A 27806-nucleotide genomic window follows, 5' to 3' on the forward strand; every position below is an offset into this window, starting at 1 on the left:
TCTGGAAGTGGCTATCATGTTTGGTAGAGGGTCAGCAAAAATGAGGAAAACCTTCAAAGAGATGGATTGACACAATAGTCACAACGATGGACTCAAGCGTACCAAAGATCATGAAGATGGCACAGGGCCAGGCCAGGTTTCGTTCTGTTATACGTAGGTCATCGAGAATCTGAGCTGGCTCCGCCGCAACTGACGGCAACCTGTGTGGGTAAACAGCTAAAGCCATTAAGATCCGGAAGAAGGTTCCTTTGTAACACCTAAATCCTGGTCCCTTGTTGACAGATGAAGAGACCAAGGCTAGAGGAGCTAAGAGCCTCCCCCACACTCACCGATCATTCACCGATGTGGACCTACTGTGCACAGAAGCCTGGAATTAACTCATTCCACAAGTTCTTCCACAAACACTGGTGAGTCCACTCTACCAGCCCCTGTGCTGCGCAGCGAGGGATGGGCACGAACAAGACCCCACCCTCACCGCAGGGATCTCAGAATCTGGGGGGCCCAAAAAGGGGACTGCAGGAAACAAGGGTGGGGAGTAAATGGGGCAAAAACAGAAGAACTGCTCTGTGACCTGCAGGGCATGTGTGACATTGATTCAAGCCAGGAATCCCTGCCCAAGATTTTGGTGCAGCTCAAACACAGATAAAGATTAATGCAGATATTCTCAGATATGTTCCTTTTTTTTCTAATTATTATTTTTTGTCTCTCAGTTTTTGATGTATCATTCTCAGCTCAACATTCATTAACCCAATACTTACTAAGCATTTGGACCTCAGTGGTGAACAAAACAGACGGTTTGAGAACAATAGTCCTTGTTTTTGACCAAGGGCAAACCCAAGGGGCAGAGAGACCTGTATAAGGCACCTCTCAGGTGCTAGGCCCTACATATCACTCGCCGAAACCCTCTGAGGCAGGTTCTGCTATTCTCAGCCCCATATTTCAATGAGTAAACTGGGCACAGAGAGCATAAGTAGCTTTCCCAAAGCCACACAGCTCCCAAGTGGAGGAACTGGGTTTCCAGTGCTCTTTCCCTCCCAGCTGCCACTGCCTTACATATCATTAAAACCTTGGGAGTAGAATAAGCTGGGTTACTGCCTCACCCCCTCCCTCTCCAAAAGGGAAGGGAAGCCACGTGGGATCGGATTTGTTCATGGGCCCAGGATTTGGGTGGGGGCTGTAGGGTGGAGGAGTAATAACGGAAATGTCTGCAACTTAGCTAATTCCAACCTCCACTACTTTTTTTTTTTCCTAAAATGATTTTTTTTCCTTTTGAAATTCTCTCTTGAGTTCTGTCATCTTATTTTTGAGTCTTTATGATTCTGATTTATATCATCTTTTCATGTTTTGTGTTATTTTCCTTTTTATTGTTGTAAAAATATGTATAACACAACATGTGCCAATTCAACATTTTTCAGGTGTACAATTTACTGATCTTGTGCAACTGCCACCCATAATCATTGCCAAATTTCCCTTCACCATAATGAATGCTGTTTATAGCAACTCTGCCAGCTCCTCGCTGGTCTAGGAGGGCTCTGGGGACACCTCTCCCAGCCCAGGCATTCCAGGGACACCGTTGGCAGAGCTACAACCCCTGTCTGTCATTGGCTACATTGAACTGCCAACTCCGATCCACTCAACAGCTGTCCTGGCTCCCTGAGCACCATGGAGCCTCCAGAACCCCAGCTCTCTTCCTGGTCCACTCCCTCATTTCTCCTTTCCTCTCCCTCTGTAGTACTCTCCTCTGCCCCTCCTCCTTCTTATCTTCCCAGCTGAGACTTTGGGGCCTAGATCTTCGTTCGGGGCCCATCATGTGGTTGTACCAGATGTTGAATGGGGTTACAGGCATCTGAAGACTCAAGGGGCTGGGCTTCCAAGATGGCATCCTCACATGCTGGTCGCTGACACTGGATATTAGCTGGGAGCTCCCCTACACTTGGCCTGTCCAGGATCATAGCCTCACAGTAGTTAGTCTCTACACGGTGGCTGAAGCCCCCTCTCCCCAGAGCAAGACCCTAAAGAACAAGGTGGAAGGCACGTGACCTTTTATGACCTAGCACTGGAAGCCCTATGGCATCACTTCTGCCATCCTTGATTGACTGCAGCAGGCCAGCCCATCCAGGTTCAAGAAGAGACATAGACCCAGCCTCCCAATGAGTGGAGATCAAAGAGTTTGCAGGTGTGTTTTAAAACCTCTACAGGAAGATAAGACATGTCAAATCAGTGCCTGGCACTGAGCAGACACTCAATAAAAAACAGTGCATCCTTCTTGGGAGCCAGATAGGAAAAATTTTGCAGCCAGGCAAACTCAGATTTGAATCCTGACTCTACCACACACCAGCTATGTGTCCTTGATCAAGTCACTCAACCTCTCTGAACTAAAATTATCTTACTTGCCAGAACCCCCAAGGGGCAGACTGAGTCCTTAGCTTGCTGGCTGGTGCCCTTGACTGGAACCAGTTGGACCGAGTTCAAATCCCAGATCCTCCACTTCCAAGCTGTTGGCTTTGAACAAGTTGCTTAATCTCTCTGTGTTCAGTTTCCCATCTATGAAATGGGGTGATGATAATGGGCCTCTCTTAGGACTTCTGTGAACATCAAATGAGCTAATATATATAAAGCGGTTAGCACAAGGCAAGTGTTATTTAGTATTATTGGCACAGAGCCAGTATTAGTTAATATTATTATTATTATTAGAACCAGCAAAGCAAAAAGAGAGAAAGGGAGAAGGAAGTTTAATTTTCTATCATTTCACAATCAGAGAAACTAATTTAAAAAAAAAAAAAACATTTGAGTTTGAATGCAATGATGTGTCATGGGCAACATAGACTCCTGGAAGATCAGGGATTAGAAGGGACCAAGATGCTCGCTCACTAAGAGTCCTCCTGGGAAGGGACTGACCACTGATAGCCTTGAAAATCCCAGCAAAGTATCCTGTTTGCTACCCAGGCAGGGAGTTAAGTCATGGAGATTTTGAGACAAAGGAAAAACCCTCTGGCCATAATGAAGCCCAAACTGGAAAAAGGAACTTGCAGGCCTGGTAGGGAACTCTCAGGGGAGCTTCCAGCCCTCTGCCCTCTTGCTCTCGAAACCAAGGTGGGTCAATGGAAAGGTTATTCCCATGTCTACAGAATGGTGGGTTGGGATCAGATGGCCATGAATATTTAATCATTCCGTGCAAAGATATAAAGATTGGTCTTTCCTATCTCTATGTGATTGCCGTAGGATAAATGGCTTTTGTCCTTACACAAATTTTCCCCATTATTTTCATTGGACTCTCTTGAACTGGACATAAAAAGCCAAGGCTGGAGAGTTCCAGTTTCTCATTTGTTCCTGCCACACCCATTTAGCAGCTGGAGAATATCACGGAGCCTCAATTCAACATCAAAACCATTAAAAATTTGAGTCAAGGATACATTGGGGTACCATGTTGTTACGTACATGGCTTAGAAGGAGGAACTAAGGCGGCAGGAAAGATGGCTACCTGTCTGTACTGGCACGTGTCAGTTGTAGGGTTCTCCAAGGATCTTGGTGGCACTGATACACTTGCCTTGTTGGAAGAGGAGAGGCACCACTGTGGCTGCTAACCAAAATGTCAGCAGTTTGAATCCATCAGCCGCTCCTTGGAAACCATATGGAGCACTTCTACTCTGTCCTATAGGGTTGCTGTGAGTCAGAATCGACCCAGCAACAATGTTTTTTTGGGGGAGGGGGCAGGCCTTAAATAATGATTGGCTGGGCTAGGGGCATAAATATCCCAGATCCCTCACCCTTGGCTGGGATGGTTCTGGGGCGTGTGTTTTGCATTGTTTCCCACAGTTTCCCAATGGGATTCTCCACGAGATAGCTGCCTTGATAAAGCACATGTCATAGTCTTCCTTCCACTCTCTGCTCTCCCTGACCCATCTCCTTCCTATGTGCCTTACGCTTATCAAATAGACTGTCTGCTCTTGAATCCTTGGCTCAGGGACGCTTCTCCCCTTCTCCTTTCACCATGGGTGGAAACAAACTTTGGTGTGCTGCTCGGGGAGTGGCAGAAGCACACACCTGGGAGAAGCTGCCTCGAGGATGCTGGGACAGTGTGTGTTTTCAGCAGGCTCCATAACGACAGGAGGAGACCAGGAGACCAAGACCATTGCTGACGGAGCACTTTTCATGAATACTTCATTTCATCCTCATGCCAGTGCTGTGAGGGGCGTTCATATGTAGGATCCCCATTTGATGGAGAAGAAAATGAGGTGCCAATGCTTTGGACAAGTTGCTTAGGATCACACAGCAAGAGGCAGGGCGGGTGTGAAACCAGGTCTCAGCTGCTAACAAGGGTGTGATGCATTCATTAATCGTTAGTGGGGCAAATGCCGGTCTCTCTCTGAATCTATTTGGGCACAGAGTTCTTATCGTGAGCATTCAGCTAGTGAGGGATACCTGTTGCGGTGATGAGGTGGTTGGAAAGTTGGGTATCCTGCTGAATTCTTTGGTTAAAAATTACTGGAATATTCAGGGAGAGGGAGGTATACTTTTAGCTTTTGCCACAGGACTTGGGATGAAAATGCTTTTTATGGTTTTGAACTATAAACAAGTATCCTGGAATGCTCACGAATCCTTCCTCCTAAGCCAAGGAAAAGTTTATAAAAAGGGATGAGGCTGCCAAGTCGTCAATACCCAGGATGACACAGTTTGTGGCTGCCATGGGACCACAATGCCAGTTTCCCAGTTCTCGAATTCAGGTCTATATCCCTTTTACCAATGAGAAGTGAGTGAAGTAGCCGTGTTTGACTTCCAGGAAGTCTCTTTAATGGGAGGAGGGTGCCCTTCATTGTTCTTTCCTCCTTCCAACCTGGAATATAGGTGCCATCTTGGATCACAAGCTACCTTAGGAACAGAATCCACAAATGGTGGAGCAACAGGATAGAAGGAGCCTGGGTCCCTGGCCTCTATACCAGACCCACTGCCTACGTCAAACCTATTTTACGTAAGTGAGAAATAAACATCCATCCTTATTTGTGATCATGGGGGCGCCACAAGCTGGAGGCCAACATCATGGCAGCTAACAAATAACATCGCAACAACATCCCTTTTTGGGCAGGGAGGAAGCTCATGGTCTTTGTTACTCACAGTGGTTAACCCTAATACACCTTTAGTTTAAAAGTGAAGATAGATCTATAAAATGGAGATGATAATGAGACCCTCTTTATGATATTGTTGTATTGAATGAGTTAATTCTTGAGATAGAAATGGGTTTGTTTTATTTTTTTTTTTAATTATTGTTTCTTAGTTTTATTTCCTTTGAAGGCTCCATCTGGCACCTATTTATCCTGGAAGGAGAATGACTAGGCGGAAGTATGATTGCATCCGTACTGAAAGTGGGGAGACTAATTTCACAATTTTATTAGCAACTCCTTATTCAAGCTGCTTGGTAACAAGTAACTCAGGACAGTCCAATTCTGTATCCAAAACACACCTGGGTTCCCTTCATCACCCGGGGTTCATGCCCCTCCTGCCCTCTGAGAGGCAATCACATGAATCAGACAATGCCGACCACAAGTGGAAATTCCACAGGAAAGGCGCTCCTTTGGCGAACTCTGCCCGGCAGCTGCCTTCTCCCCTGAGGACAGTCAGAAAGCTCTTCCAGAGCAGGATGAGCTTTCAGTTCACACTCAGGATGCAGGGTTCCGGAAGGCCCACACCATTCTGTCAGCCTGGGAGGGAGCCAAACCTCGGGGTGCTGTGGTTCCTCTACAGAGGCTGTCCTTGGCTCCGGGGTCCTCTACGTGGGCCTGGACCCCTTCCACACAGTCCAGGGTAGGGGGTGTAGGGACAGAACAGAATGGAAACTGTCCTCCCCTCAGACGCCACCGAGGGAATCAGCAGACCCCCACCTTTCCTGACAGGAGAGGGCCACCTGCACCTTCTGGATGGTCACTGAACTCCAGTGCTCTGCCCCTTCCAGACCTGAGATATTGGACAAGTGACCTGACTTCTCTGTACCCCAATTACTTTATCTGTAAAATGGAGATATTAATAAGACCCACTTTATAAAGTATTAAGTGAATTAACTCTTTAGAACTCTTGATCTTTACTGTTATCCTTCCACCTTTGTTCTCCGAGTTGTCAACACTCTTGTCTTCTATAAATACCATGACTGCCAAGCATTACCTCCCATGGGGCAACCTCCCTCATCACTTCCATGCCCAGAAAAAATCAACTAAATATAGTTCGTGGTCAAAGTTTTGAAGGAAAACCTGGGTAAATGAGATATAATATGTAAACAGCTTAGGCACGTAAGTGCTATTAAGACTTAAATAAGTGTTCATTATTGCCAATACGGACGATGGTATCACTATTACAGTGATAGATAGTAACAGGCGTGGGCTGAACTTCACTGGCTCACGCTCATGGCCGAGTGGGTGGGTGAGTCAAGAGTACAAGTTCTTATGCAGTGCAAGTCCTAACGGGTGCTTTGACCTGGAAACTACTTCACGAATATTGGTGCTTCGTGCTTGGGAAGGCACAGGAAGCCATGCTGGCTAGGGGAATATGGAGACACTGGGGATGTGTCCACCTGGAGGAGAAAGGACATGGAACATCTACCTGAAGGGCTGGGCCACACAGGAGGGACCCCGCCCCCACCCCAGGTCCTGGGGAACAGGGCTGGAGCCTGGAGGGTGGGGTGGGGCAGTGGAGAGGTATAGAAACCACAGAAAGTGTTCACACATGTGACTCACCTGCCACTTAAGAAACATGAAAGAAATGCCTGAAATGGAGTCAGATGACAGGGCAACGCTAGTGAGGAAGGGAAGGTGTGATGAGGAAAGGTGCCTGTGAGGGGCCCAGGGCTTGGAATTCCAGTGTCCTGGCCCAGGTCCTCCCTCCCTTCCTCCCATGACATGCTTCAGAATATCCAGATGGTTCGGCTAGATCCTGGCTGGGGTCCATATGGTGTTTTTTATAATGGCCCCAGAATTCTCTGCCTGTCCTCCCATTGGGAGTGGGGTCTATGTTTCCCCCACTGACCTGAACTCTGTGAGCATGACCAAGAATATGGCGGCAGTGCTGCTGTGCTAGTTTCTGGGCCCAGGCCTTAAGGAACTGGCAGCTTCCACTTCTTCCTCTTGGAATGCTTGCTCTTGGAACCATATCACCATGCTGTGAGGAAGCCTGAGCAGCCCTGTGGAGAGGCTTATGCGGGGAGTAACCAACACCCAGCACCCTCTTGCCAGGTATGAGAGTGCGCCATCTTGGAAGTGGGTTCTCTGGACCTAGCTAATGCTGTGTAGAGCAGAGATGGGCCTTCCCCGCCAAGCCCAGCCTAAATTACAGATAGGTGATTGTTGCTCTAGGCCACTGGATTCTGGAGTGGTTTGTTATCCAGTAATAGATAACAGGAAGAGGAAGAATCTATCAATTCCTTGCTTTTATTGAACAGTGCAGGGCACACAGTAGGTGCTCACAAAATGTTTGCTGAATGGAACAGAATCACCTCTAACTCTGAAGGAGTTACCTGACAAGGGCAACTGTTGAAGCCACTAATACCTAGTAACCTATTAAATAAGGGCAGCAGTGGTTCAGTGGTAGAATTCTCAGTTTCCACGCGGGAGGCCTGGGTTCAATTCCGGGCCAAGGCGCCGAATGTGCAGCCACCACCTGTCTGTCTGTAGAGGATTGTGTGTTGCTGTGATACTGAAGAGGTTTCAGCGGAGTTTCCAGACTAAGACAGACTAGGAAGGAAGGCCTGGCAATCTATTTCCCAAAATCAGCCAGTGAAAACTTTACGGATCACAGTCCAAGCGCATTGTGCACGGGGTCATCATTGAGTCAAAGACGACTCAACAGTTGCTAACAACAACCCACTAAATAGAACATGTTAGGGCTCTGTTGTTTCTCTTGAGTAAACCAAGATAAATTGAGACTTTTATTTACAAATGATGGAGTTGCTTCAGTATTCCTGTTAAATAGGTGATACCGGTGTCTAACAGAAGACAGACCTTCAGGAGCCCTCAGCAGGCTTTTGTTGGGTGAGGAAGTCAATTCATGAGACCTACAGAGTGCAAGTCCTAATGGGTGCCTTGACCTGGGACAACTGCAAGAATGATCTCATCCTGTGTGCTCTTATTCCAGAACATTGTCATAAATTGAATGACTGGGTCTGTTGCTCATTGCATCTTGCTCTCAACTCAAGCCAAAGCAGAAAATGTCTCTTCAAAAGAATAATGACAATGTTATAAATCATTCCCGCAAAGGCCCCCCCATGAGTTCCACCTCCCTATGTCCATGCCCCTTTCAATGTGCCTTTGCCTTTCCTTCCATCAAGAGCTGGAGTCTGTTTCTCTGTCCCCAGTATCTGGGTTGGCCATGTGACTTACTTTGGCCAATAGAATATGGTAGAAGTGACATTGCCCCAGTTCCAAGCTTGGGACTCAAGGGGTGTTGGGCTCTGCTCTCACTTTTAGAACTCGAGACCACTGTGCTGTAAAGAAGCCAGGTCCAGCAGGCTGGAGGATGAACAGTGTTATGGTTTGAATTTTATCCTCCCAAAAATGTATTGAAGACCTGGCCCCTGTATCTGTGTTTATGATTCTGTTTAGAATTAGGATTTTTCTTTTGTTATGTTAATGAGGTCATATCAGAGTAGAGTGGGTCCTAAACCTAATCACTTCTGAATTATAAAAAGAACAGATTAGACACAGAGATACACACAGGAGAAAGACAGACACCAAGGAACACCAAAGAACTCCCAGAACTACTGACAAGGAAGGCACTTTCCCTAGAGCTGATGTACTGATTTGGACTTCTAGTTTCCAAAACCGAGACAATAAATTCCTGTACTTTAAAGCCAACCGCTCGTAGTATTTGTCTGTTATGGTACCTCTAGGTAACTAAGACAAGAGGACCCGGGGAGGAGAACCTGGTGCCTGAGCCCATAGCCAGCACCAACTACTAGACATGAGCAAGCCACCCTGGGCCTCCAGCTTTTACCAAGTCATTAGCTAGCTGCAGCAGCCCGAGTGTGCCTGGAAAGACCAGAAGGAGGACTGCTCCACTGCCAACCCACAGAACAATCCATCGTCACCGTTTTAAGCCACGACACTTGGGTTTGTTATGCAGCAAAGGCTGACAAAGAGATCACATCTTGTAACTGCGACTGCCCTTATCAAGGAGAGAATGTTCCAACAGCCACACATGCCCCTCCAGCCCAGCCACTGACCAGTAAACAATCTCTGGGAGCGTCTGTACTCCCTGCACAGCTCTGGCCACACCTTATCCACTCAGAGGCTGCATTACCGCCTCCCCCTAGTCCCTCCTTTTCTTCTAACTTCTCTAACTAGAAGTCATCAATGATCACTGCTTTGTCGTCTCATTTCTCCAAGGGTCCCAGCTCTTTGAACCTGTGTTTTCTCAGCTAATCATTTAGCACCCAGCTGATGTGCACAGCCCTCCAGGAATCCCAAATAGAAACGGTCCCTGCTTCTTGGTCATCAAGACCTCCAGGACCCGTCTGAGAGCCTCTCCCTGTCCTCAGAGAGAGATGCAGTTCTCCCCTCAGCCTGGGACACGAAAGTCACAGTGAAATCCAAAGGGCAGTTCACTGGGAAACCTTCTCATAACTCCCTAGACGTGAGCTCCGGGAGTGCTTTCCAGGCCCCAGCACCAAGCCTCCGCCTGGCACGTGGAGGTGCTCCGTAAAGACTTGCTGGATAAGTTCACTATCACTGCAGCCGTCACTGAGAATGTATGATGTGCTAAGCCCATAGGCTTTCCTTTGGTCCTCACATGTACTCAGGAGCTAAGTTTACTCTTCTCCATATTTCATGGGTAAAGGAAGTGAGGCCCAGGGGTACTGCCCCACCTGCCTATGTTCACACAGCCGAGAAGTGGTGGCCTGGGACCCAAGGCCACCTGCATCTCACTGCTTGGCCAGGCCCCCTTCCATGTCGCAGTCCACAGCCTCCTGTATTCCGGCTTCTCTGACTGCAGGGAGGGAGGCTGGGCTATTCGTGTCCTCACTGCCATCTAAGGATCTGCGGTTGGCAGAATAATGGATCCCAAGATGTCCATGTCCTCACCCCCAGAACCTGTGAATTTGTAACTTCACACAGCAAAAGGGAATTTGCAGGTGGGATTAAGTGGAAGGCCTTGAGATGGCGGATTATCCTGGATTATCCAGGTGGCCCCTTACAAGACGGAGGCAGGAGGGTCAGTCAGAGAAGGAGATGTGATGACAGAAGCAGAGGTCGGAGTGATACACTTTGAAGATGGCGGAAGGGGCCATGAGCCAGGGAATACAAGAGGCCTCTAGAAGGAAAAAAGGGCAAAGAAACAAATTCTCTCCTAGAACATCCGGAAAGAATACAGCGCTGTTGACATCGGGACTTTAGCTCAGTAGAAATGATTTCAGACGTCTGACCTCCAAATTGAAAGAGAATAAACGTGTGTTGTTTTAAGCCACTGAATTTATGGCAATTTGTTACAGCAGCCACAGGAAGCTCATACAGGGCTCATAATTAGCTGTGTCTGCAATAGGGCACTGAGGAGGCCACGGAGCTGGCCCTGGGCTCCTGCACCCCCCAGGGGAAACCACCCTCAGAGCAGCCTGCCCCAGTTCCAGGCAGCGCAGAGGGCGCCGGCTCCCAGACCACACACCACTCGGCAGCCCTGAGTCATCGGGCTCCGAAAGGTGCCTCCGCGCAGCTCCTTTACCAGAAATGCCCTGGTTTCACCCTGATGGTTTTCCAGTGATCAAGTAACACTTTCCAGATGCACAAATCTAGCGGCGCCAGTCTCAGACTCTGCAAGAGACCCCAGTGGGCTCAGCAGTTGAGGCCCCTGGCCCTGGCCCCAGTGCTCTCCATGCCTGCAGTGTCCTGGTTGGCAGCCACCGGTTCCTTCATCAGGCGAGCGCGGAGACGTGCAGAAGCCAGGACCAGGCGGGCTCCAAGGTGGCTCAAGGCCTGAGACAGAAAGCCCAGCTCCTCCTTTTTGCATTTTTCTTCTCAGTGGGCCAGGGCAGGTAATCTTAAAACCACAGCCACGCAGATGTGCGTGTGTGAAAATGCAGCTTCTTTATTTTTTGTAACGAGGGCTAGGGGCGTGTGGCGAAATGTGCTTCACTTAAACTTGACAGTGGACTCTTTCCCAGCTCGCCCATTTTAAAACAGACTCTCTCCCACGTACCATTCATGACTGATCAGGACTGTTTCTTTCTCCACTCTCCCCTTACTAAGGTGATGCCTGGATGGGGGTGCGGGGAGGGAAGTTTAGGGTCTTCATGGTTTTACAGTAGGAGAGGAAGCTGCCCCAACACTCCCCATCCTTTGTACATGACCCAGGAACCAAAGCAAATGTGTGAGGGTCCTGGGGCTGCCATAACCAGGAGCCACACCTGGGGTGGCTTAGAATAACAGAAACACATTGTCTCACAGCTCTGGAAGCCACAAGCCTGAATTCAGGGTGTCAGCGGGGCTGCGCTCCCTCTGAAGGCTCTGGAGGAGAATCCTTTCTTACCTCTTCCAGCTTCTGGTGGTGCCAAGTGTTCCTGGGCTTGTGGCCGCATCCCTCCAACCTGCCTCTGACATCACATGGCCTTCTCTCTGCATCTGTGTCTTCTCATCTGTGTATCTCTTAGAAGGACCCTTGTCAGTGGATTTAGGACCCACCTTAATCCAGGAAGATCTCATCTCAAGATCCTTAATCACATCTGCAAAGATCCTTTTTCCAAATAAGGTCACAACCACAGGTACTGGGGGTTAGGACAGGGACCTATCTTCGGGGGGCCACCACTCAGTCCACTACAGCAAGCTCGGGATCCAGGGCTATCTACTCACCAGGCCATAAAGGTGGTGAGGGTGTGGGTGCCATCCCACCTTGGAGCAGGACCACGGACCCTCTCTGTGCTGCATCTGGACACTGCATCTTCACCCTCTTGCCTTTGGTCTCTTTCTTGATCTACCACAAAGCCAGGGCTGGACTCAGAGGGGACAGCTCAGGACACACTGCTCCCCTCTCTCTCTCTCTCTAATCCCTCCCCTCACCCCGCTGGAGATGGGAGAGAAGGATTTCCCACTTCTTGTTCATCACATGAAGCACTGAGTTTTCTTTCTCCTTTGGCTGATAACAAGGTTGAAGCTCAAGTCCGGTAGGTCTAACTCTTGATACGTGTTGTTGTTGTGTGCCATCGAGTTGATTCTGACTCATAGCCATCCCATGTGACAGAATAGAACTACCCCATAAGGTTTCCTAGGCTGAATTCTTTATGGGAGCAGATGGCCAGGTCTTTTCTCCCATGGAGCCAGCGGGTGGGTTCAAACTGCCAACCTTTCAGTTAGCAGCTAGGCGCTTAACCATTGTACCACCTGGGTGCCTTCTCTTGATACTTAAGTGGTGTTAAAGGAACTTAGAGAACCCTTTCCCCTTCTACCTGCCTCAGGCTTTCAAGACTATTGTCTCAGTAAGATCTCAGGAAGTTAAAATCTCTTTCTTGCTGGGTCCTGCTAAGCATTCCTATTCCCACCATCCCTGCCGCTCCCCCCGCTCCCAGCAGACGGGGGCCTTGGTTGAGAAGGGAGAAGGTCACCTGTCCCAAAATACAATGATCCCACCTCCACTGACCCAGTCTCACCAGCAGGAGGCCTCGGAGTCATGCTTTTTTTTTTTTAATCAACCTCCTCAGAGGTAGAATTTATATACAATAAAATATACCCAATTTCAGTGCACAGCTTGCTGAGTTTTGACTAATATGTACACCCACATAACCACTACCACAATGATGTTATAGAGCACTTCCATCACCCAGAAAGTTCCCTCATGCCCCTCTCCAGTCAACACCCCCCCTCCCCCAGCTGGGCAATACCAAGCTGCTTTCTGTGCCTGTTCTATGTTGTCACATAAATGAGATCACATAGAATGTTCGGGGTCACTCTTAACTTCTCTGTCTTCCTCCAGATCCAACTGGTCCCGAATCCTGTCCTTTTGACATGGGTAGAGGTCGTGTCAGCCCCCTCCCTTCTACAGCCCCTCTGCCATTTTGTTTTGGGCCCTCATTGTCTGGCCTTCTGGCCCTACTCTAGAGGGAGGCAATATGGCTCAATGGTTAGGACCCCAGTTCCTGGGTTTGGATCCTGGCCTGTCATTTCCTCATTGTGAGACCTTGGGCAAGTTGCTTCATCTCTCTAGGACTCAGTATTCCTCACATACAGAATGGACATAATAATATCAACCTCTATTTTTTTTTTATTCTATAGGACAACTTCCCCTACAGCCCATTCCTTGAGCACATTCAAGCCTCCTGCTCTTCAAGCTTGGCAGATGAGGAAAGATATTTAAAAATGCATAAATACAAGCTTATCTCTACATTAAAAAAAAAACCTATTTCATGAGGTTCAAATGCAAATGCAATTAAACACATAAACTAAAAACAAACCCATTGTCATCAAGTCAATTCCGACTTGCAGCGACCCTACAAAGATCCATATAGACATATGGTGCCTAGCATTTATTTAAAAACCTATAAATGTCAGGAATTATTATTGTTACTCGTCTCTGTTCTCTACTTCTCAGAGTTATCATCTGAAAACCTAAGCCTGATTAAGATACTCCCCTGCTTAAAAACCTCAGCTTCATTACTGGTGCTTTCTGAATTCATCTTCCTTCACTGTACCCAGCTTCAGCCCCGTATCCAGCCACCCACCCACCCTCCCCCAATAAACACACTTACCCAATGCTTCAGTCTTGTGAACTTCCTTCTGTTCCCTGAGCTCACAGGGGCCTTGTGTATTTTTATGATTAATCATTTCCTTAACCAATCTTCTCATGACTGGACTCATTATTTTAGAAAAAAAACTTCCATTTCCTATAAATCCCTAATCAAACTTCAACTTTTTAACTATCTGCAAGTCAATAACAGAGATATAATGAAATCAGACAAATTCTGCAATTAACCCCCCCAAAAAAGGCAAGAAAGGTAACAAAAAAGAGATAAGGTAAACTGGAAACAAATATAAGATGCCAGGTTTTAACCCAACCATATTGATACATATAGAATTTGTAAATACTCTTACACCCCAATTAAAATGCAGATGTTGTCAGATTAGATTTATTTAAAAAAAAAAAAGCAAGGCCCAACTATATTCCATCTACAAGAGAACCACTTTAAAAATAAAGGAATGGAAAAATATATATCTTACAACATGCTTAATTACATCAATCAAAAGAAAGCAAGAGTAGCAATATTAATATTAGACAAATCAGACTTCAGGACAATTAATATTTCCAGGGCCAAAGGTACTTATAATATGATAAAGGTACCAAGAAGATATAAAATCCTAAAAGTTTATGTGCCTAATAACAGAGCTTTAAAATACATAAAGCAAAAACTGGCAGAACGGAAAAAAACAAATTCACAATCATAGGTGGAAATTTCAACACTCTTCTTTCACTAACTGATGGAATAGACAGGAAATCAGTAAGATTTTAGAAGACTTATACAAAATGACCAACTAACTGACCTAGTTAACACTTACAGAATACTCTACGCTGCCACAGCAAAATATACATCCAAGTACAGAAAACACTTACTAAGATAGCTCATATTCCAGACCAAAAACATATCTCAATAATTTTTAAAAGATTGAAATTTTACAAAAATATTCTCTAGCCATAAGGAAATTAAACTTAAAAAAGAAAATGGATTAAAAAAAAAAAAAAAAAAAGTACCTGAAAAAATCTCCAAATGCTTGGAACTTATACATACCTAGCCCCTGAATCAAGGAAGAAACCACAAGGAAAAATAGGACTTTAACTGAATGAAAATTAAAATACAACGTATCAAAATTTGAGGGATGCCAGAAGGATGGAGCATCTGGACATCTTTTAAACAAATATACTGAACACAGGAAAAGTGTGCTACTTTCAATTTAGGACATTATTTCTAGATGTTACATGAGGGGGCTGGTCCAATGAAACAAAAGCATAAAGCTTCACAACTCATGATCTGCTCATTTAATTTTCAATTGCGTGCATTATAAATACCAAGAATAACTGTTGTTCTGGATGGAGTTGTGTCCTCCAAAAATGTGTGTCAACTTTGCTAGGCCATGATTCCCAGTATTGTGTGATTGTCCACCGCTTTTTCATCTAACGTGATTTTCTTAGATGTTGTAAATCCTACCTACCTCAATGATGTTAATGAGGCAGGAATAGAGGCAGTTATGTTAAATGAGGCAGGACTCAATCTGCAAGATTAGGTTGTGTCTTAAACCAATCTCTTTTGAGATATAAGAGAGAGAAACGAGCAGAGAGACTGGGGGACCTCATTACCACCAAACAAGAAGAGCCAGAAGCGAGCATCCTTTGGACCCGGGATCTGTGTGCTGAGAAGCTCCTAGACCAGGTGAAGATTGATGACAAGGACCTTCCCCCAGAGCCAACAGAGAAAGAAAGCCTGTCCCTAGAGCTGGAGCCCTGAATTCAGACTTCTAGCCTCCTACACCATGAGAGAATAAATTTATTTGTTAAAGCAAAAAAAAAAAAAAAAATTGTGGGATGCAAATAAAGCAGCGCTTAAACAACAAAAACAAACCCGGTGTCGTGGAGTTGATTCCTACTCATAGTGACCCTATAGCACAGAGTAGAACTGCCCCAATAGGGTTTCCAAGTTGCAGCTGGTGTATTCGAACTGTCGACCTTTTGGTTAGCAGCCAGAGCACTTAAGCACTTAAAAAAAAAAAAAAAAGCACTTAGAGTAATTAACAGAAGAAAGAAGGAAAAGAAGGAAGGAAGGAGAGAGGAAGAGGGGGAGGGAGAAAAGGAAAGAGGGAAGAAAAAACATTGACAGAGGACTCCTACTGAGCAGAGGGAAGAGAGCATTGCCTGTGCATCTGCATGCCAGTGGGGCTTCTCCCACCCTCTAAGGCACTGTCAAACGTGGAATGATAGTTGTCAGGTGATTTGTAAGAGCAAGGGCATCATGATAACTAGAGCAGAAAGAAACGTTCCTGCCAAACAGTCCTCGTTCTGTAGCCATGTAGTCTGTCCTTGCTATGCATTAAGGGCAGATGGAAGCATGTTGCTACCTGACTATTAACTGAGAACGGCGAACAAATCTACCTCCTGCACCTGTGCAGGGATGCCAGCAACTGACAAGGACGGGGCACTTTTTAAAAAAAATTTTTATTGTAGTAAAATATATATGTCATGTCAACCGTTATAAAAACGGTTATGTGTACAAGTCAGTGACATTAATTATGTTCAGCATGTTGTGCAATCCTCACCGCTGTTTCCAAGTTTTTGCATTACCTTTGGGATCTAACGTTAGAACTCCCCTAACTTCAAAGGGGATAAAAATCAGGATCAGCCTAAAGCTAGTTTCTCTAAGCTGGAAGTCAGCCATACCACCACTCTCCAACTTTTTCACCATTTCTGATGCCAGCTGTCCCTCCCATGGCACTCTACTTCTTTGCTGGGTTCGATGATTTGTTGCAATGGCCACAGCGAACTGACAGATCATATTCACAGTTAGGTGATTTATTAGGAACTAACAGGCTACAACTTGGGATCAGGATCAACTTCTACAATCAGGACAGCTTCCAACCAGCTCCTTCTCACCCATGCCAGCCGACAGGCCCATCTCTAGGCTGTTTCAACAGGTGGCCCTTCTCTAGGCCTCTCCCCTGCTTGGGTACGTGTTATAGCTCTTTAGCTCAACGAACAAGGGCCTAGAGGCACCTTACTCCACCAGCAAGCCTCCTGCCCAAAGGAGCTCAGCTTTCTTTCTCTGTCCATGAGCCACCAAGCCTACTGCAACTGCCTTGCTCCATGAGCCCACCTTGTACCAGTCTCCTGGTTCCCACTGCTCATACTGCTGCTGCCATTTTTCTGCTGCTGGGCTCTGCTGTGCTTGTCACCATTTGTTCACCATCTTGTGTCATTTTCAGTATTACAGCTCTCCTTCTTCTGGGTCTAGAAGGTTCTCAGAATACAAACTCTGAGTCCAAAGGCTCTTCTTGATGGTAGTGAGGTCCCCTCAACCTCTGTGAGGTTGGCCCTTATATTCAATTTCAAGGCATGGCCCTCCCAGCCAGACCATGAACTGACCAATCCCCTCAGAAGACCACAAGTCACCCAATTTGCATAGTAATCAACCAATCCTTTGTAAGATTGTGGCTCAGCCAATTATTTTTGGCAGAATTATAAACCCAATGCCAGAAAGGCCATATATAAGAGAAACCCATTGCACTGAAATCTTTAACAGAAACTCAGCTCTTAAGCAGTATCTCCCCATTCACAACCCTCCTTCTGCCCTGGTAACCACTAATAAACTGGTCTCTATACACTTGCCTATTCTATATACTTCATATGAGATAATGCAATACTTGTCCTTTTGTGTCTGGCTTATTTCACTCAGGATGAAGTTTTTGATGCACACACGGCCTGAATTGGGTCCAGGTCAGCCCCGAGGGGTTAGTTTCCAAGATTAATCAAAATGACAGGGAGTTGTGAGCTGGCTGGTTCCGCCTCCTTACAAGCTCCAAGGAAGGGGCGGGAATAGAGACCTCTGGGTCAGTCTTGCTAACCAAAACTTTGAGACGGGGCCAGCTGGAGGGAAGGTTATAAAGGTCACAAGAGTGACGTGATCTTGCTCCAGAAGGAGCCAACTTGTGGGGGAAAAAGTGGCAGCTCTCTCTACAGAAAGACGTCTCTGGCTTCCCAGAATTCTTAAAGCAAAACACCATAAAACGTACGAGCGTTTCAAGGAAGACAATCTTGACTGGCCCTTCCCATCAGTAAATTAAAGTCGTCTGAGCAAGCACCAACTGAGCCTTTTGATGACACTTTGTTTGTTGACACAGTGGTTAATTTTCTGGTTGTTCATTAGAAAATTCATGATCGGCAGAGGGCTGAAACCCTGAAAGTACGTCACTGCCAGATAAGCCAGCTGCTGCGTTTGCCCAAAAGACACGCCTACAAGATTTTATTTTTTAATTTATCATCACTAAAAGGTACCATAAAAATGGACCTGGGTCCAAATCGTTACCACAGCACTTCTTTGCTGTGTGTCCTGAGCAAAGTCACTTGACTTCTCTGGGCTAACTTCCCTCACTATAAATGAGGACAATAAGCACCATCTATCTTATGGGGCTGCTGTGGAGATAAATGAGATGATGTGTGAGGTGCTTAATCAATGCTAATGCTTCATGGTAAGCGTGTTTAATAACTGGTAGCTCATTATTACTATAAGGAGCTCTGGTGGCACAACGGTTAAGTGCTCTGCTGCTAACTGAAAGGTTGGTGGTTTAAACCCACCAAATGCTCCATGGGAGAAAGACCTGACAATCCGCTTCTGTAAAGATTACAGCCTAAGAAACTTAATGGGGCAATGCTACTCTCACATATGGGGCCGGTAAGAGTCGAAATCAACTCGATGGTACCCAAAACAACATTATTTCAAACTGAGATTCTTGGCTGCACATACTTGACCCAAGCTCTTTGGCTCTCAGAAGGGATGGGTCATGCTCTGTTAAGCAAACTTCAGGCTGGTTGAGGTTCTACTCCCACCGATGTTAGCGTGAACAGCATGGTTCTCTGAGGCAGGAAAGCCTGCTGGGAGCCTCAACTCGGCACCTTCAGCTCTGCCAACTACTGCAGCACTTTTCCTCTCTAAAATAAAAAGGTGTGGCAAGCTCTGAGGAGTCTCCCACCTCTGACCTTCACTTTTCCAGCAAAGAGCACAACTGAAGAGATAACATCTTCGGACACCTTATTTCCAAGCAAGGTCATGTCCACAGGTACAGGGTCTAGAACTTCAACCAATTTTTTTGGATGACACGATTCCATCCCCAACAGAGACCACTGAGGAGGCTACCACAGAAACCAGGCAGGAGAAGACGTGGCTGGAACCAGGGAGGTCCCACTGGGGTGAGAAGTGGTTGGGTTCTGGATGTATTTTTCAAGTTGGGCCCAAAAGGTGTGCTGGGGAGAGAGGACTTCCGGGCTGTCTCCTGAGGTGGTGGGGGCAGGGGGAGGATCCTGAGTGTTGAATGGCCCCCAGGCACTGTCAGCCTCTCCTCTGGGCTCTCCCAGCTCAGAGGTCTTGTTCTATGACTCTCAGTGGCACCTCAGGGCCCCGTTGCTGTGTCCTGCCCCCTCCCCATGACCTCTTTCAGAGCAGGAGTTGTCAAAATGCCTGTGTCCTTTCATGGCTGCATCTCCCAGTGGCTACAAGCCAAACCCGGCAGAGTCTGTGCTCAATAAACATTTGATGGATGATAAATTCATTTGCAGTTGGCCCAGTCTGACCCTGGTAATGGCTGATGATGAATTTGGGGCGAGTACTTCTGAGGGAAAAAAAGCCCACTCTGTGCTGGTGGAGAGAGCTTGGCCAGTGTCGGAGGTCCCCACACCCAACCAGCACCAGTTCAAATTCTAAGGACAGGCGTCTTCTTGGCCATCGTCTGTTGTTGTCAGCTGCGGTGAAGTCAGCCTTGACTCATGGTGACCCCATCCATGCACAATGGGATCAAATATTGTGATCCACAGGGTTTTCCCTGGCTGATTTTTGGAAGGAGATCACCAAACCTTTCTTCCTAGTCCACATCACAGCCCACACACAAGCCTCTACTGACAGACAAATGTGGCTGTGCATGAAGTGCACTGGCCAGGAATCAAACCCTGGTCTCTCGCATAGAAGGCAACAATTCTACCACTGACCCACCACTACCCTCCCTTAGCCGTCTTAAGTAACAGACTGAGAAAGCCCCTGCGGACATGGTCATGGCCATCTACAGTGGCTCTAACAGGCTGAGAAAGCCCCTATAGACAGAGTTATTAACTGTCAATTAGGATTTGGGCTGGAATCATTTCAAGGAGTCGAGGGTTTGGAAAAAATGTTTTCAGAATCGTTTCCAAGTGTCTGATGAAACCCCAGAGCCATTTTTCCCAGGCATATTTTCCCCTGGAGTTGGGAAGCCAGAAGTATTTAAAGGGGAACTTAATCCCTGGGTTCAGGGTCTGTTTGTGCTTCACTCATCCAGAAGGAATGGTGCACAGGCCAAGATGCCCAGGACGCTGTGCTCCCTGTATTTTAAACTCGGAATTAGATGCTTGCATTTTGAGTGCACACAACCGAATCCAACATTCATTCTCACCAGGACTTGAATTTCACCAGGGTACAAACTTGGCAAATGTGTTACCCAATTACTGGAATCAAGATAAGCCCCTTTGGTCGTAACAAGGCCAAACCATAGCCTCAGAGAAACCAAGACCCCTTGGTCTTCAGAGCAGTGGAGGGCAGAAGAGAGGGGCTCCACTGGCCACCCTGGGCCCTGGCAACACTCAGGCATAGGGATCCAGAGGGAGAAAACCAACTGTCTTTGTACTATTCGTGGCTTCAAAGGTATTTTTCTATTCAAAAAGTAAATAACGCCCATTGTAGAAAACACGGAATACTTCAACAAATAAAAACTAAGAACAAAGTTCTACAGCAACAACCACTGGTAATGTTTTAGACCAGGGGGGTTCCTTCTAGTCTTTTTTCCTCTGTGCTTTAGAACTGGCTCTCAAGGTGGTAAACCTGAGTGAAATCAAAGGCAGGGTTCCATGATTAACCAGCCCTTGGCCTATCAGGTAAAGCTTAAGGCCCATCAAGAGATGACGGGTTGGGTAGCTGTCTTAGTTAGCTAGTGCTGCTGTAACAGAAAAACCATAAGTGGGCAGCTTTAAAGAACAGAAATTAATTCTCTCATCGTTCCGAAGGCTAAAAGTCCAAATCAGGGTCTTGGCTGTGTCCATTTCTTGTGGGCCTCTCTCCTAGTTTCTGGTGACTGCCAGCCATCCTTGGTGCTCCTTGGAGTCTGTCTTCCCCATGTGTGTCTTTGTATCTATTCTGCTCTTCTTATAAGACACCACCTGGGAGTCCAGAGTTCTACACCGGAACGCATGATGTCGTCATAAGTCAATCAATTCTATGGCACCTGGTGGTGGTCGGGGTAGGAATAATAAGATTTAGGACCCATCCTACTCAGATATGACCTCATAAACAGAGCAAAAGAAAACCCCTTGGCTGCAAGCCTACAGCTACCAGCAGCTGGGAGAGGCATGGAAGAGATTCACCCTCAAGCTTCAGAAGGAATCAACATGACTGATATCCTGATCTTGGAATCCCAGCCTGCAGAACTGAGGCAGTAAGTTTCTGTCATCTAACCCACCCAGTTTGTGGTATTTTGTCACGGCAGCCCCAGGACACTACGATACCAGGAGAATGAGGGAAAGGGGAGAACCAGAAGGCCGGACCCAAGACCAGGAAGCTGGACACCCAGCCACTAGTCACACCTGTCACCCACGCCACCTTCATCTAGAAAATATGGACCCTAGTCTCTGCCCATCTCACTGAGTGGGAGGAAATCAAGTGAGAGGAGGCGCGCCGTGGTGGGTAAAGCATGGTGATTTTGAAAACCACCCTACCTAAGCTTCAGCTTCCTCACTTAGAAAATGGGACTCATCCTGCCCGACTCCTAAGATTTCTGTGAGGGTTAGAAAGATACAATGCTAAGACTTCATGTTAGCTGTTCAGGTTGGCACTTGGTAACTCAGCGAACTCAGTAAATTGTTCAGCAAATGGTAACCAGGTAGAAAAAAAAAGGTTTTATTTATATCATTCAGAACTACGAGAACTTATAATTTTGAGAATAATTTATTAGTGGCTATCCTGTTATTAAAACTGGGAAACTCTGGATATAGTCTGTGAGCAGGTAGTGGCTTAAATCCCCCTATAGTGAATTTCAACACAAAGTGACTTTGGGCACATCAAAAGGACCGCCTTAACCCTGCAGAGAATTAAAAATGGTGGCCAGTGTGCCACGCCCAGCATGCTCTTACACGGTTAGTGGGAGTGGACATCTATATTGGAACACTGTGTGGCAGTGCCCACCAACCCTAACCCTGCCCTGTGACCCTGTAGTTCTGCTCCTGAGTATGTACCCAAGAGAGACATGTGCACGTGTTCCCAAAAGACACGCTTGAGAACCTCCACTGCAGCTATCCATAATAGCCACTACGGACTGAACTATGTTTCCACCAAAGTTTATGTTGAAGTCCTAATCCCTGGTACCTGTGAACTCAGAAATGAGGTTTTTGCAGATCTAATTAGTTGAGGTCATACTAGCCCTGATCCAATGACTGATGTCTTTGTAAGAGAAGACACACCGAGGCAGACACACAGGGAGAACGCCATGTGAAGACAAAGGCAGAGACTGAAGTGATGCAGCTACAAGGTACACCTGGTGCTGCCAGATGCTGGGGAAGACAAGGAAAGATCCTCCCTTGAGCCTTCAGAGAGCACATGGCCCTGCCGGCTCCCTGAAACTGGACTTCTGGCCTCCTGGCTTCCAGCATGAGAACAGTTTCCTGTTGTTTAGTCATCCACACTGTCTCACAGTGGCGCTAGGAAACCAATACAAGCCCTAGTTGTCAACAACCCAAATGTCCATCAATAGAATGCATAAAAGCATTGTGGTATATTCCTAAAATGGACTATTACACAGCCATGAAAAAGAACTACTGGTACGCACAAAGATGAATTTCACAGAAATAACGTCTATGAAAAAAAGACAGTATATACTGTACGATGCCAGTTACATGAAGCTCAAAGCAGAAAAATTAATCTATAGTAGCAGTTCTCCACCAGGGGCAATTTTGCCCCCAGGGGACATTTGGCAATGCCTGTTCACATTTTTGGTGGTCACAATGGGCATGTCTGTGTGTGTGTAAAGATTCTACCGGCATCTAGTGGGTAGGTCAGGGGTACTGCTAAGCATCCTACAGTGCATGGGACAGCCCTGGCTACAAAGAATGACTTGGCCCCCAATGCCAATACTGCCGAGGCTGGGAAGTTCTGATGGACCGTGACAGATTAGTGGTTACCTTTAGGGATGGTGGCAGGGAGGCAGCTTGGGGGCCTCTGGGCCGCTGGGAATGTTCTGTACCTTTAGGTGGGTGCACACAATATAAGAGCCATTGAGCAGTGCGCTTACGAGGCGTGCACTTCACAGTATGAAATTATCCCACCCCACACCAGCCCCCCCCACCCCACAAAAAGCCAGACCACTGCTCCAGCAGGCAACACCTCCAGCTTGTATGACATCATCGTCCTCAGCGCCACTCTTGTCTAAGTGGGACAGAACACTTTAGTAAATGTATCACTTTTACTCCAGTGAAATTAAAGGCTTGGTTTTCGAGTATTCCAAGTCAAATATGAACCATATGAATGTGCAGACTCATGGTAGCCACTTCATTCTCTTTCACAACCTTTTCCAAACCACTGCCGTCGCTGTGGGCAAGAACGCACAATACTGAGCATTTACGGGCTCCCTCGATTTTACTACTTGGCGCTGCTAACTTCAGGGAGATCATCATTTCCGTGAAAAGGTGCAGAGGCTGGCCCGTCCCTGTGTGCTCAGTCACCAGCCTGTCTCAGGGGTGTCAACAATCAGCCAGTGTTCAAGGGCCCAGCGGGTCACTGCTCAGTGGGCCAGTAGGTCAGTTCTAAAGAGCTGTGTCTCCCAGTTGGTGCTCAAATGATGAGCTATGACTTCATTTATTCCAGCCCAGGACAAAATTGGGTGGAGTGACGCACTGGCCGGATGCTGCAGAGAATATTTGTTGTGGCTACTACTCCATGAAGCGCGAAGGCTCTGAAATGTTTAGCCCCAGCAGCGAAAGCGCTACCCATTCACATATCCTAATTTTTTTTTAGTGAATGTTAGTTTTCCTTTGGTTCATACTATACTATCACCACAAGGACTAAGACCAAAATACTGAAACAGATTGGGTTTCGGGAAAAAAAGGCTCAGAAATCAAAATAAATGTGTTTGTACGGTACAGGTAGTCTCCCGGCTTACAGTTGTTTTTTTCAGGTACATCTTACCGTTAGTACCATGCACCACATACAATGTAGCAGGGCATAACTGGCTGATGTTATCATTCGCAGATGTTCACTCCCAGGTGTTTAAAGACTTATAAAGATACTGATAATAAAAAGCAGTAAAAACTAAAAAAAAACAAAAAACGTTATTTGATGACTTAGAAGAGAATCGCTGGAACAGAACCGTGTTTTAAGTCGAGGACTACCCTCAGGCACTGTGGGCTTTCTGGGGGGCATCGCCCTAGAAGTGAACTTTACTTGGTGCAGTTAATTTACACCTTTATGAAAATACAACTTCCTGTCACCGCGGCACCCCCGGGAGGCCCTGCTCCCTCTCCTCGGGTGCTGAGGGCAGGTAGTTCCCTGACATGTTGAGAAGTAGTTTTTTCACGCAGCACAGGGGTCAGTGCTCTGAGGTGCACGGGATAAACCAGACAAACAGGATATGGAAGTCCCTGCAGATGAAACCTAAACCCAGCCCCGACAGGTATCAGAGCCTCTCTTAAAGCAGCGCTGAATAGTTACCTGTGCCAGAGGGGCTGTGTAGGCCCGTGGTGCAAGGAGCCCAGAGCAATTCCAATGGTTGAAAACAGGGAGTGAACGAGGACACGCAGTAAGGAAATCTCTATCTTAAATGAGAGGTTGTCTTTTTTCTTAACTGTGTAGTGAATGCCAACATACACAGAAGCTAAGTGAAGACAGAGTTGCTTTCTTGGAAGCACGGTGGGAGGCCCAAGACTAGGTCCACCACGCCCAACCCAGGACCCCAGGCTCCACTGTGAAAACTGACACAAATCGGGACACACGCTATGCACCATAATGTGTGTGCCTTTTGGAAACCCTTGTGGCACAGTGGTTAAGAGCTACGGCTGCTAACCAAAAGGTCGGCAGTTCAAATCCACCAGGCGCTCCTTGGAAACCCTATGGGGCAGTTCTACTCTGTGCTATAGGGTTGCTATGAGTCGGAATCCACTCGATGGCAATGGGTGGGTTAAGGTGTTTTTTTAAAACTTCTATTAAAAAAAAAAAAGGAAACAAATCAACACAGCGTTCAAGTTAATCCTGTTCCTGAATGAGCCAACAGTAACGAAAACATTCTTTGAAGTCTATACCCAGGAACTTTTCAAACACACAAACATAGTTTAACATTCTCCTCGGCTGATAAACGGTAAACGAAGCTACTTGTCAAAAAAAAAACCTAACGATTAACACTTTCTTAAAAAGTGGTAAATAAAGAGCAAGCACCTAAAGGGAGTCTATGAGAAAATAAAATTGACTCAAGTTTTTTAATGAAAATATCTTAAGTAATATCACTCAGTGTGAAATCCTAGAGTTCGCTGGTTTACAGTCAAAACAAAACACTTTGTAAACGGTCACCTCAGCCAGGATTGGGTACATTTCCTTTACCGCCGAGTCAATGATTTAAGAGATTAGCTGCCAACTGTTTCCAAGGAAAGACCGCATGACAAAATACTACTGTGATCAGCAAATATCCCGAACTATCATCAGGGTGTACAACAGGGGACACGCCCAAGCCTGTGAAACTAAACACAAGCACAGCTGTGGAATGAACGCACACTCTAAACCCTATGAAGACCACACTTGCCAATTCAAACAACAAAATCTTTCTTGTGGGATAAGGAAAGAGAAAGGTCAGAAAAGGACTAGACATTCGTTCAGTGTACTCTTTTTTAAGAATATCACCACAAGGTGACACTAGCATAGACTAGGAAGACAACGTGCCTGAACAGGTTGGACAGCATGACCTAGCAATCCCAATCCTAAATGTATACCCAGAAGTAAAGAATACAAACAGAAACCTGTACAAAAACGTTCGTGCAGCCCTTTTCACAATGGCCAAAAGGTGGAGAAAACCAACATGTCCATTAGTAGATGAATGGACAGACAAAATGTGGTCTATACAAGCAATGGAATACCACTCGGCCATAAAGAGAAATGAAGTCCTGATGCATGCCACAACATGGATGAACCTTGAAAACATCCTGCTTAGAGAAGTCTGTAGCAAAAGGACAAATACTGTATGAGCTCATGTATATGAACTAAGAAAACACAGAGAAACCAGACTGAGTGGTTACCAGGAGAAAAGAGTTTTTGCTCAGGGGTACTGAAGTTACGTTAATGGTGGTGGAATAATTCAGAGTGGCACAAGGCTATGATTAGCCGCGCCAGGTGGTTAAAAGGAAGAGATTGGGAAAAAAAGGCTTTAAGAGTGTAAAACCGCCTCCCTGTGGGTCCCAGGACAGCACTAAATGAACCATCCCATTGGGGCTAGGAGCCAGGGCATAAGAGCTCCGAGTAGGTGGCCTTTCCTGGGCAGACAACCTCTCCCTATGCCTTCGGTCTAGGAAGGGCACCCCCCTACAAGCTGAGGTGGCATCTGGAGACACTGCTAGGCTGCCCTACGACACTCAGTCAAAGGGCTGCTCGGCCTGGATCTAAACCAACGACTTTGGTGAAGCTGAAAAACGCTGGGGCATAGGAACGACAGAGGGGGATCGCCTCCCCTTTTCTGCTTGCTCAAGATTTTACAGTTAGTAACTCACTAAACAAGCATAAAGTGAGTCTCAGTTCCGCTTTCACAAATGCGTCAAGCTGGCTGCATGCTTTCAGTCTGGGGGTGCATCTGTGGCCACACAAATTTCCATTACTAAGAAAAGGCATTCATGTTCAAAGAAACACGCGTGCTTTACACCAACTTTGTGATTTTTATTGATGGGCGACAATTTAATACTCCTAGATATCACTAACTGTGTACGATTAGAGACACAGCGTTATAGGAAGCAGACAGCAGAATTACAGAGTGGACTTAAGGAAATACCAGCCTTCATTATTTTGCTCAGTTTTCATCACGTGTACACAGAAGCGTGAATGCAATTTGGAATCTTTAATGGCAATAAAGTTACAATCACCCATCTATGTAGACTAACATCTTAACTCCGAATATTTCATCTGCAATGCGTATGTAAGCAGCTTCTCATTGCACAATTATTAAAACGTATTTTTCCTGTTAGGAACCAGCAACTTGCTTTTCGTTTTTACTTATTTTTGAAGAAAGAGCTATCTCTCCTCTGATAACTGGCGTATTTTTTTTTTTTTTTTTATCATTTATCAAAAACTAAAGGTGGGGGAGGAAAGTGTGATGGATTAAAAAATTTATTTTTTAAGGAAAGATAAAATTCCTTTTCACAAATTTACAAGTGTCGTTGCTGGTGCAGGATTTACTCTACCAAGCGATTAGGCTGGGAATCAAATGCAGATCCCCCTCCTCGTCTCGGGAATCAGCATTATTGCGGAAATGTGGGTTTCTGTGGGGTTTTTTAAATCAAGTGACAGTCTATTTCAACCAAAGGATCTGAAGTTAAAAGTCAACATACACTATATGTTGCGCACAAACCCCAAACAGTCTCCTTTCGTTCTAGCCCATTTTTGCAAAAGAGGGAGAAAGTTCCTCTCTAAAGAGCCACTGAAGAGCGAGAAAGTTTGTGAGAACTGGTGTTCTGCGAAGCGGGTGTCAGGCATGGCACGGGGCTACAGCAGGTCCACGCGGCGGTAGTACAGGAGGTAGGCTGTGCGCTCGGCCGTCGGCCTCACCACCTGGTACTGGGTGACCACCTTGACCGTCTGGTCGTCGATGCGGAGCCAGCCGTTCAGACCAATCTGGAAGACGTCTGTCGTGTAATGGCCGCCTGTCGCACTATTCCCGTGATGGTAGACCACTGGAAGAGAGGGCAAGGCCGTGACCGGACGAGGGTAGCAGCACGCACAAACGTTTCACAGGCACCCACCTGGCTCCCTCCAAAACCAAAGAGGGGAGCAGAGAGAGATGTGGCTACACAAAGCCATGCTACTCCAAGTGAAAAAAAAAAAAAACACAATT

At 46.4% G+C, this 27806-nt stretch overlaps 1 protein-coding gene across 4 annotated transcripts in view; it reads right to left on the bottom strand.

Moving 5' to 3' along the window:
* Nucleotides 1-26614: 26614 nt before the first annotated feature.
* The window catches only part of USP10 (ubiquitin specific peptidase 10), a 67688-nt gene continuing 66496 nt past the window's right edge, over nucleotides 26615-27806 (bottom strand). For all 4 annotated transcript variants that reach the window (XM_064273724.1, XM_064273723.1, XM_064273722.1 and 1 more), the window contains one exon: nucleotides 26615-27645. In XM_064273724.1, the coding sequence (XP_064129794.1) occupies nucleotides 27458-27645 (188 nt within the window). In that variant the 3' untranslated portion in view covers nucleotides 26615-27457. The remainder of the gene's footprint in view (nucleotides 27646-27806) is intronic.

This window comes from Loxodonta africana, chromosome 21, assembly GCF_030014295.1.
Source record: "Loxodonta africana isolate mLoxAfr1 chromosome 21, mLoxAfr1.hap2, whole genome shotgun sequence".
NCBI lineage: Eukaryota > Metazoa > Chordata > Mammalia > Proboscidea > Elephantidae > Loxodonta > Loxodonta africana.